General features: G+C 34.9%; 1 protein-coding gene across 1 annotated transcript in view; it reads left to right on the top strand.

The window, feature by feature from the left end:
• Positions 1–11721, top strand: part of RSPO3 (R-spondin 3) — a 77457-nt gene extending 65736 nt beyond the window's left edge. The window contains exon 5 of the mRNA XM_082634017.1: positions 11313–11721. Coding sequence (XP_082490143.1) covers positions 11313–11506 — 194 coding nt within the window. The 3' untranslated portion in view covers positions 11507–11721. The remainder of the gene's footprint in view (positions 1–11312) is intronic.
• The last annotated feature ends 599 nt before the right edge of the window (positions 11722–12320 follow it).

The raw sequence follows: 12320 nt of genomic DNA, 5'->3' as shown, positions 1-12320 counted from the left end.
AGTCTCTTAATTTTAAATGTTCTGGTTTCTGAAGAACTCTTGTAATTGGCTAAATCTCCTTTCAGACTTACTGAAAATTAAATTGGAAAACAGGCTTTCTGTCTTTGAATTGATATTTTTAAATCCACCCGAAAAATAGAACTTTTCCATCTGTGGTGGGAAGGGACCTATAAATAAATATGTGCATATATATTTATATGTATACACAAACATACACACACATTTGTTGCACACGTGTCTACTCTCCCAACTCGTCCCCCACACTAACATGCATCAATACAATGAAAAAGGAAGTACAATGAAAAACTGTAAAATGAGATGTGGTAAAATATTACTAATCTCAATTATAGGGTGGATATTTCTAAATTAGTGAATGCTCAACTGCCAAAAACTTCTAAAGAAATTAAATCATTTGTATTCCATTCAAGTATATGTAACTACTGTTGATGAAATAATTACAAGGAGCTACCTTGTTGCTTATGGAAATGCATGTGAAAAGTATTTCTAATTAAGAACAGATATTCACACGAACAGAGTGAGAGAAAAAGTACTTAAAACAGCTTGTGTTATCTGCTACAGGGGAAATACACCCCTTATTATCTTATTTACATTAATGAAGAAAATTTATTTCTTGCAAATGTTAATATAGTAGAGGCTACATGGGGTACGCTATGTTTTCTAAGCTAGTTAAGAAGTCAATAGTTTGAGATAGAATCTGTAACAAAAAAAGAAAGAAAATACTAAAACCCGTATTACTGAAACTAGTGTTAATAGTGAAAACATTTGAGAATGTACTGAAGTTGCTTAAAAAAATTAGCTTTACATAAGTAATCAATAAATTGCTGAAAATACTAAATTATAACTATAAAAGAGTGTGACATCTTTACTAAAAATATGGAGAAGCACACACTAGATAAAACACTTGGTAGTTGTTTTTCCCCCTGTGATGTAATTCCAGATTAGAGTTACATTTTTCCTCCATCAAGCAGTAAAAAGTTTCAAAGGAAAGAAAGAGTGGGATGTGGTAGAATGAGAATTAGACAGCACAGTCAACTAGTGCATAAAATGATAAAAGTGACTAGAATAATATCAACATTTCTTGTATAATCAATCACTGCCAATGTGTCAGCAAGTATGAGGCCATCTCCTCCTGTCAATACAACCGAGTACACAATTTGGGTAAGGGAGGAAGTACAGCATAGTCAAACATGCCTATCAACACTTCTTTTTTTGTCTCGGAAGAACAAAATTCTGAGACAAGTTCTTGGAGCAAATGGAAATTTATCCAAATGAAAGTCAAATGATAAATGCCAAGAGAATATTCTTTCTTTGGAATTCTTTCAGTTCTTCAATTTAACCAGCTGGAATGAATTTTCAAGTAGCATTCTGTTCAGACTTTTGAAATGAAGGACTTTCCTGTTAATTGGAAAGCTATATTTCATGAAAGATGAAGACAGTGCTCTTGGCTTAGTGATTCTCTTTAAAAAAAAAAAAAAAGGCGTTTGGTGGATATTTACCATAAACAGATTCCAGAACCTGTATTTCAAGTATGAAAGACTGAACTGTTAACCTACACACCTAACTGAAGAAAAATGGGAAAATTCAAATACCAGTGTTATTCTGACTAAGCTCTACATGAAAACACACTGTCATTGTGTTCTCTCATGAGAGGAACATGTGAGGATGAAAAACAGTTTTAAAATATCAATTGTTAATTTTCAGAATCTAATATTGATATAACTGAGGTTTTTGGTTCTCTAAGGTAAATGAATTGGGTAAGTCAACAAATATAAGCGTTCTTTATTGTGTTACTTTAGCATGTGTTAGTGGGGCTGGGGTAGGATGATTGTCAACTCAGAAAGATTTAGAGCAAGAGAATGAAAATTCACCAAGAAAAGTTCACCAAGGAAAACATTTTTAAGACTCAGATTTTCAAAGCAGTCTACACTTCAGGCAGTACTTTCAACTTATTGTTGACTAGTGATACATTAAATAAAGTTGTTACATTTAAAATTTAAGTTGAGGACTTCCCTGGTGGTCCAGTGGTTAAGATTCTGCACTTCCACTGCAGGGAGCCCAGGTTCGATTCCTGGTCGGGGAACTAAGATCCCACATGCCGCGCCGCTCAGCCAAAAGAAAAAAATTTTTAATGACACAAAATTAGGAAAAATAATTTATCACAAAAATATGAAATGTTTTTTAAACATTCATTATAGTGAAGTATTAAAGAAATCATTGTCCATACTTCTTAAAGGAATCACTCAAAATATGGTCTGACAATTGTGTATTCTGCTTTTAAAATAATTTTGTAGGAAATCCTATCCATAATAAACTATCTTACATACTTTAAGTCTGGCAATATGCATATGATAGGAATTTTCAAAGAGGCTATTCCTAGAAAAAAACTGGGTGGTATTTTTTATATTTAAATTTCTGCAATAGATTTTTTTAAAGGATGATATGAAAAAAAATTGATGTAAACATTCCATAGACTCATACATATTTTCTACCTTGATATATAAGATGATAGCCTATAGCAGCAGTCAACATGAGTTGAGGGTGGGCTGTGAGGAGGGAGACAAGGTAGAGAATGAGTGTTACAACAAAGATACACACATCAATTAATTTCTGAAACACTCATTAATACTTCGAGAAGACTGGTCTCTACTGAAAATTTTGGGAGGACATGCAACAATGCTACTAGGCAGGTTTCAACGGTTTTTGAAATAGCAGTGCCAGCCATATCACTGTCTAATTTCTGAAGATAAGCAATATACACATATCCTCGTAAATTCATAAAGAGTATGTGAAACAATCAAAATATCATATGCAGAGTCATTGTTTGTAAAGAGAGCAGTAATAGTCATTTCACAAGCTAGTCATGAATTTCATGGCAAAAATAATGAACAAAATTTGACTGATTTAATAGGTGAAATTTACCAACACATTCTTTGACAGCAAATGGAAAATCAGAATAAGTTTACTTGCTTATCCAATAGATGAAATTGTATAAGACCCAAGATCTAGTTCAAAACACACTATGCAAACATGCTTAGATCAGGAAATTTTCAACATGTAAATTGTATGTGACTTAGTTTCCAAGAATTTTGTAATCTAACCTAATATGCTGGGTAGAATTTCAAAGTGAAGTTAAGAAATTTTACACTGAAAAAAAAACCAACACTGAACTTACTAATTTCAAATGAACTTTCAAACAAAAGGTAGTTGATTCAAAAGAAATAAGCCCACATAAAAGAATATTAAGCTTAAAATAGTTATGTAATGTAAATCGTAATGCACTGTTATATTTTTTAAATATTATAAAATAAAATACAGGATACCCTTTACTTTTATAATGAGTAAATTGTAAATATTGCAAATAGTAAAACATTTTGGGTTTCTTTTTTCTCCTTGCACTTTTAACTGTTCTTTTAATACTGACGACTTACAACAAGAAGGCATCATAGTATGCAGTATCCAGTATCTCTCACAGTTCCCTTGGCACTCTAGGCAATGTCCCTTTTGAGTGCAAGAAGTCCAGGGTAGCATTCTGGGCAGCAGAATCATGAAGATGGACTGGAGTTGCATTTGGGGGAAAGGCGCATGGAAAGTTCTGTTAGGACGTGGAGCCAGAATTCAAAATTTCAGATCCTGAATCTTCAGTGAGTAATGAAACTATTTAAGCAACACAGGGGAAAAAATCTGTAAAGCCTTATTGACAACAATCAATTCATAAGGAAAGTATTTGATTTGGCAAAAGCAAGTTCATTATGCTGAAGCATATTATGGAAATATAGATTCTGAAAAGTTGTTATTATTGGTGTTTATGATATCTGCCATAAAATGAAATTATTTATAATGGGACTGCCTTCAAGCCTCAGTGGGATTGTGAAATTTAAATTCATACAGTTTTTCTTTCTCTTTTTCTGATATTAAATGTAACAAAATATAAAAGTCTCTGATAATTTTATTAGAATTTCAAAAATGTAATAGTGGTAGTTTTAAAAGTCAAATAAAGTTTCTAAGTTAGATATGAATTATAAGATGTATATATGTATACAATATCCTACCTCTACATGATTGGGAGACTAGTGGAAATCATGAAAACTAAACAGACTTGTAGCAATAAAACAGAAGAGGGTAGAGCATGAGGTAACTGGATGGTGAAGGCACAAAACATCTACTGCAAAGTGCTCTTAGGTTCTGAGGAGCAACTGGCAGCTCAGGAAACTGAAGTTTCAAGAGGTCAAGGAAGTATGTTCTAATTTTTACAAAACCTCTATGTTTTCCTATGTTAGTCCACACACGCACACTGTCTTTTCTTTTTTGCTTTTTTTGTATTCAGTAGTTTAAGTGTGAAATAAAACAAGAATACAAGGATGTCGTGTCACATTGTGCTCTCTTGAGACACAGTTGTGGAGACAGAGGAAGACGGTGGTTAAGAGCCCTCGTTTTCCTCATCTTCCCATGGAGGTTATAATAGAGCTTATAGACCCAGTGCTCGCTCTTAGAAGTATGGCTGGCACATGGAAGTGTTCATTAATTTTTAGTTATCTGTCATTGCTCTTACTATTTTTAAAAACAGACAGCTCAAGTCATCTTCTCCTTGATTATTGCAACAGGATTACTAATTGGGAGTTTAAGGAGCAAAGAGAGGAGAAACATAAATAATTCAGCCTAAGAGAAAGTTAGAAGAGTGAGGAAGATTTCCCTGAAGGGGTGACATGTGAGTACTTAAGTCTGAGTTAGAGCAAGGGATACTAGAGAATGCATTCTAGGGAAATGAATCAAACATACGGGAGTGTGGCAGGTGAAGTGCAGAGGTGACTAGGAAGAGAAGGATGAGGTCTTCAAGGCTGCTGACTACATAAGCAGGGGCCAGGTCACAGGACAAGCACCCTGGGCGCCATGGCAAGAAGTTTGGGTTTATCTTCTTTCACTTCCGAAAATTTACACTCAGTGCCTTTCAGTCAGGACAGACTTGTTTCAGAATCCCCAAAAGAATGACACAAATAGATTAACATCTGTTACATTAACCATTTTCAATTGGTGGCAAAATGTGTTTCAATCTTAATATCTTTGCAAAAATGGGCTCAAGGTAACTCCCCAAATTACAGCACTTAGCAGAGCATGTAATGATACATCAAACTATTTTTCTGCGAACTTACTCAGAAGCATCTTGGAAGTTAAATGGAAGTACAATTGAACTAATTCATGTATTAAACTATGGTTGACCCTTAAACAACTTCAGAGGGTTAATCCAAGTATAATTTATTGTCGCCCTCCATATCCATGGTTCCTCTGCATCTGGGGATTTAACCAACCAGAAGCTATAGTACTGTAATATAACTGTTGAAAAATATCCATGTATAAGTGGATCTTTGCAGTTCAAACCTGTGTTGTTTAAGGATCAAATGTACAGAGTAGATAAATCAGGTAGCTTAAATTTCCATTTGGAGAAATTGTCTGCCTATTTTTTTTAAACCTATCATTCTTTCATATTTTCACTGTATTTGAAATAAATTCCTGAGTTAAAGTAATAGCAAAGAGATAAGTGTTTCTATTTTATTAAAACAAAAACAAAACAAAACAAAAGGTTTTAATGCATTGCTCAAGTCAGTTCTATTTGGTAATAATATAGCTGAGAAGGAATTTGGCCTTGCTGACTTTCAGCTCTGTTCTTCACCACTGGGTCAAGCTGTCCTGTTCTGTGCCCACAGTTTAAAGACCCTTAAATATGTATTTACACGATAAATCATATTTGCTGAAGTTATACTGTAGCAATTTCCCCTCCTTTGTGAAATTTCTTCAGTGACGTCTTAACAAAAAGGAAAAAAAGTTGGGATTTTCATCCTCTATACATAAATTTCAGGTCCAGCTCTAGATCCAAAAATCATCAGATTAACCCCATTTTCACACCACTTGTGTTCTTTTGAAGGTATAAAGCATTGGTTTTCCAGTTGAATTTCCTTCTACGCCCAATAAAGAGAAAATACCTACCAATAAATTTTGTACTTCTGATGGAATATTTATTTAATTGGTTTGAATCATAGATTCAGTGATATTTAGTCCTCAGTTTAGAGTGTAGGATACATTCTCAGCTTTTTGAAAGTCTTGGAAGTGGAGCTACTTAAGCTCAATAGCTCCCCTTAGTGGTATCTTGCAAGAAATTCACCAAGAAGCAGCTTTTATAAAGACTTGGACACAGATATTTCTAAACATCTGGAAAACTGTGAACTGATATTCATAATTTGAATAATTCTCAATAAATTAATTATATTTGTGATTCTAAGGAGAATTATTTTATTTATTACCACATTATATTTAAAAGGGTGATTGAGCATTTTCTCTGGTTTTTATTTTTACTTGGAACTTATATGTAATTTAGGAAATATAATTCAGGATCATTTCCTTCTCTCTTTGTTCTTTTAATATGTTTATTCTTTTCACTTCATATTTCCTTGATATATTTTAAAAAGACTATCTGCAACTAATTTTTGTTTTGTATCTAGGTGTCTATTCCAAATGTACCTAATCAGAAAACTTGACTTAAAAATTAATAGCTACAGTAAGTCAAAAAACATATTTGATATCCATGGGAAAAAAAATAAGAAAAAAAATGATAAGCCATGTGATATGAAATAAACTTTTTGAGAGTATATGCTTAAGGAAATTGGATCTTCTGCTGATCTACAGCTACGGTTCTTAAATGAAGCGGCACATAAGAATAAACTGGGGGTAAACATGTTTTTAACTGTAGGTTCCTGGGCCCATCATGAAAACTACTGAATCATAATCTCCAGGAGTGGCACTAGGAATCTGTATTTTTCAGAGTCATCTGCGCTTGGAAACCTGGTCTGCAGAAGGCCCTAGGAGGTGTTTACATAAATGGCTATATACTATTGTATTAATAGAAAATAACTTCAGAATCTCAAAAATGTCAATCACCTACTCAATTATGTGACACTGACTTGCAACAAAATCTTAAATAATACATGGCTATATGGTCTTCACATAGACTTTAGCTACTCTTTTAAAAGTTAAGGCTCAAAAATAAATACCAGTCATCACCAATACTCACTTTATGGGTTCTTATTACTTATAGAAGTGTTTCTGAAATAGAAAATAAGGTCACATGTTAAACTAGTCACAGAAACACCCAGACTCTGCTTTGCTCTCAGATTCTGATACTTGCCCTTCTCCAGTTTTCAGTACCACTGGTCCTCAGAACAAACTCCCCAAATGGCAATCAAGTCCTGTCTATTGTTCCAGCTTCTCTGGGTAATATACTGTATATAAACTCTGATCAAACCAAGGAAGTCTGCTTCAGTTCCCCAGATTCACCATGTCCTTGCATGCCTTCATGCCATTGACATATTGTTCTCTGCCTACCATGCCCTTTTTCCCTCTTCAGCCTGGCAAACTCTCACTAATTCTTTAAAGCTCAGCTCAAACATCACCCCATCTGGAGAGTCTTTTTCGATCTCCACTGGCAGAGTTCAATGCTTTTCTTGCTCTGCAACCAGTAGATCTTGTGCATGCTTCTATTTTTACATTAGTGTGTGACTATATTTATTGTGTCTGTCTCTATATCTCACTTGTATCCCCAGGTTTTAGCCCACTCTTTGGCATGGGATAGAGGTTTAATTTGTGTTTGTGTAATGAGTTATTAACATTCGCTTTCATTTCTCCCATGGTTAACGTGTGCCATGCACTATGCTAAGTGCTTTACAAGCAACTCACACAATCCTTAAAAAGTTTAGCAAGTAGTAATGATTATCCACATTTTAAATATCAGACAATTAATCCCGAGAGATATCAGCAACTTGCCAAAAGTCACACAAATAGCTGGTGGCAGACCTAGAATTTGAACACCATGTTTTTTTTTTACTCTAAAGACAGTGTTCTTTTTTTTAATTTTATTTTATTTTTTCTTATACAGCAGGTTCTTATTAGTTATCTATTTTATACATATTAGTATATATATGTCAATCCCAATCTCCCAATTCATCCCACCACCACCACCCCTGCCTCCCGCTTTCCCCCCTTGGTGCCCATACATTTGTTCTCTACATATGTAAGACAGTGTTAAACATTACATTTCTATGCAAAGGCTCAGATTGTACTTGATTGCTAATAGCAATTTCTTTTTGATGGTTTATATGCAAAGTCCGCCCATGAGGGTGGAACATCGAGGGAAGATGAATATTCTTTTAATCCTTGGAACACTCTACAACATAATTCTGGTGCGTGTGTGTGCGTGCACACACATAATCAATGAATGACAAAACACAAACATATATATGTAAGACTGTGATAACTGGAATGCTTAGTTTGCATAATTACCAAAAAAAGTATAAAAATAACTATTGACCACATCAATGAAAAGTCACCAGAATAGAAAAAGAAATCCTCTTTAATGAAAACCTTACCAGATTTCCCAAATTGCATGTGATTTTTTAATGGACTAGAGCCACTCTTCTGCATTTCTATTTCTTGGACAAGAGGAAAATATATTACTTACGCAAAAGGGTAGTTAGCATTTCCAACCACTAACACATGGCCTGTAAAAAGTAATAATCACATTTTTCTATTGTGCAATAGCCCTCTGTTGGGCAACAACAATGTACAATGTGCTAGTTTCCTGTTACTTTAGTAGAACCTCCCCTTTCACTCACCGCCTAGACTAAATAGTTATTCCTTGGATAATAAAACTATGATACTGGGTTTCAAGCTACTTCCAAGAATGTTTCTGCCCATATTAAGAAATAATCATATCAGTTTGCTAATAAGCAGAAATGCACTGTAAGTTGAGTACGTTGTCACATGTAGCTAGAAAACATATAAATCAATCTCTGACCAAGAAAGAAACAATATATTTTTTACATGTCCAAAACTTTATGGTTGGGACCACAGCTGTAAGATGTTGGACCATCATCAAGAGAACAATGTTAAACACTGAACTTTTGGATGATTTCCATAAAAATAACATTTTGTTTGGGGTTAGGAGTTTTTATGGAACTTTGGAATGATTTTCACTGACAATATTTTTAGAGTTGAACTTGAACACCTCCAAAATGCTCTTCAGAATGGAAATATTATGTAATCTAACCTTTGCAGCCATGTCCTTCAGAAAATCAAGCATATACCATAAAAACCAGCATTGCTCTCTTTCAGTTCATGCAGATTTGTGAAAACTAAATTATGGTACATATTCAAGAAAGTAAATTAACTCTTCAGTTTTCTCTATTTAGTTACTAAGTTTATGTCCGCTTTTCAAATGTGTAAAGCCAGCATAAAAAGAAAAAGAAAAAAAAACCCCTGAATTTCTTCTGTAGAAATCTTATCAATCCAGCAATATTCTTTTAAATGAAAAGAATAATGGAATTGGTGAATCAATATACAACTAGTCAACCCTAGACATACAGTCAACTCTCATATTTTTTGCTCATCTCTACATATCCAAAATAATTTGACTGATATTTATTTTACATGGTCTGAGTTCTCATTTTTGTTAACTGTCCTTTTAGAGTACAAAATTTGGAGGTGTGTTATGTTGAGCCCAACAAGGCAAGTTTTCATAAAGTAACTGGAAGGTTTTGTAAATATAGTCTCAGGCAAAGCTAGCTGTGGCATAAAATCCAAGGAGACTGTGTTGGCCGAGTTTACGAATGCAGTATTAATATTGGTTCCTAGAATTCCATAACCAGAGCTCAAGAAAAGGAAAGCCAAACCACTGAATTCAATATTTGCAGCCTATTTCAGGACGTGAAAATATTTTGGTTCTGTCATGCAGATACTTCATCCAAAATACTTTTGTCCAAAGTGGCTTTTTGTAAACTGAAACTAATTTCAGATTTTACATGGCTCAGTGTGTAGGGATACACCTAATCAGAATTTCTCCCACACCAAGGAGTAGTTTGTTCCTAATTTTCATTTACTATATTGATTTGGATCAGTAATTTTTCACTGGGATATGCGTATGAATGGAGGTTACTAAAACCATGCCCTTGAAATTATTTTACACTGTAGATTGTATATGTAAAATGTTAACATGATAATAAAATATCTAGTTAATTCACTAATTTGAAATTTAAAAAAATGATTCATCTAATTTGGTGCCAGACTCATGCATTTTGATCAAATTACTCCCTCCTAAAACTGTTAACAGTTCCCCAAGGCCAATAGAATAAAATCCTTTTCTTCACCCTGGCTCCAGTCTTTCTTGCAATATGCTTTCCTGCATCAAAACCTTTAAAGTCATGTTGATTCCACTTTTTAAAATACCTCAGAGTGTGAATCTGAATAAATCTGTGCTTCAAACCCAGTTCAAGGTCAAGGTCCTCCATGGAATCCAGTATATTCCAATAAATATCTACTCATTTGGCTGATAGAGACACAAAGTCCCTGCCCTGGTAGCTAATACCATAGAGTTATCGATAAGTTATAGACACAGCTACCCCTGCATGTAGAGAATTTGTGATGGAAATTAATTTCAACATATAAATACTTGCATTAAAATATAGTTATCCTTGGGCTTCCCTGGTGGCGCAGTGGTTGAGAGTCCGCCTGCCGATGCAGGGGACACAAGTTCGTGCCCCAGTCCAGGGAGATCCCACATGCCTCAGAGTGGCTGGGCCCATGAGCCATGGTCGCTGAGCCTGCGCATCTGGAGCCTGTGCTCCGCAACGGGAGAGGCCACAACAGTGAGAGGCCCGCGTACCGCAAAAAAAAAAAAAAAAAAAAAAAAAATATATATATATATATATATATATATATATAGTTATCCTGGTATTCCTCATGAACCTTTATTTGCATATTTTTAATGCAAATTAATTCTCTTCTAGTAGATGGCAGGCAGATATATCAGCATATTGCAAGTACATAACTGCTACTTGGACAATTTTGAAAACAAAATAGTGCCTTATGTAGGAACCAGATAACATATAGACATTAATAAATTTCTTAGATGACAAGAAATCTATTCAAAAATTTCTATTAAATATCCATAAATAGCTATCATGTAAAATAATATTCATATCAAACTTATAGCAATAGAACCCTCTGGAATTCAGAACTATCATATATTAATTGCTTCATTATATGTTGTATGTGTTTCATGTTTACATTGCTCGAAATATAGCACAGCCTTCATAAAGACTCATTGAATAAATGATTTAAATAGTAGATATTTGGTATCTGTGGGCAAGGTATACAACCTAAGAGAAATTCAACTAGTTTTTAAAAACTTAGAATAACCAAATAGAACATGATTGAATGTTTTTTTTTAAAGGTGTATCCTTTCATTTCAGGAAAAAAAGGAAGGGAGAGAAAAAGAAAAAAACTTAATAAAGAAGAAAGTAAGGATGCAATACCTGATAACAAAGGTCTGGAGCCCAGCAGAGAAACTCCAGAGCAACGAGAAAACAAAGACAAACAGCAGCAGAAGAAGCGAAAGGTCCAAGATAAACAACAGAAATCGGTATCAGTCAGCACTGTACACTAGAGAGTCCCATGAGATTGTTGTAAACTCGTGATGCTGCTATCTCCGCCAGATGCCCAGGACAGGTGCTCTAGCCATTAGGACCACAAATGGACAAAGTGTCAGTTACTGCTCAGTCTAAACAACATTCCAGATAGTTGCTATATTCTTCATACAAGCATAGTTAACAACAAAGAGCCGGAAGTTCAAAGAAGGGATGTTTTTGAATGGTTATCTTACGTGCTTCTGTGCATTTTTAAGAGACAAGAAATTTTGTACATAATCATCAATAGGCTATAAGATGTAATAACATAATGATGACATCTGGAGAAGCAACATCTTTTTCCTATAAAAGTATTTTTTCGAGCTATTTGTTTAAAGAAGCAAACGATAGTTCTGCAAATTCAAAGATGTGGTATCCCTTCGAAAGGAACAGGAGATCAGAGGAGAGAAACATCTTTCAAAGGACAGTGTTGTTTTGTGCAGGAAATCTAGAGAGTGCTCAGATATTAGGGCCTGGCATTTGGAATCATAGGAATTATCACCACAGAAACAACTGGTTTTTTTTTTTTTTTTTTTTTTTTTTTTTGCGGTATGCGGGCCTCTCACTGTTGTGGCCTCTCCCGCTGCGGAGCACAGGCTCCGGATGCGCAAGCCCAGCGGCCATGGCTCACGGGCCCAGCCGATCCGCGGCATATGGGATCCTCCCAGACCGGGGCACGAACCCGTATCCCCTGCATCGGCAGGCGGACTCTCAACCACTGCGCCACCAGGGAGGCCCAGAAACAACTGTTTTAAGCTTGGTTCTCTTGCCCTCATTTGTCCTTCTGCAAGAAGC

This window comes from Mesoplodon mirus, assembly GCF_964341445.2.
Source record: "Mesoplodon mirus genome assembly, chromosome: 10".
NCBI lineage: Eukaryota > Metazoa > Chordata > Mammalia > Artiodactyla > Ziphiidae > Mesoplodon > Mesoplodon mirus.
The sequence above is the reverse complement of the archived record's forward strand: the minus strand, read 5'-3'. Positions and strand labels throughout refer to the sequence as shown.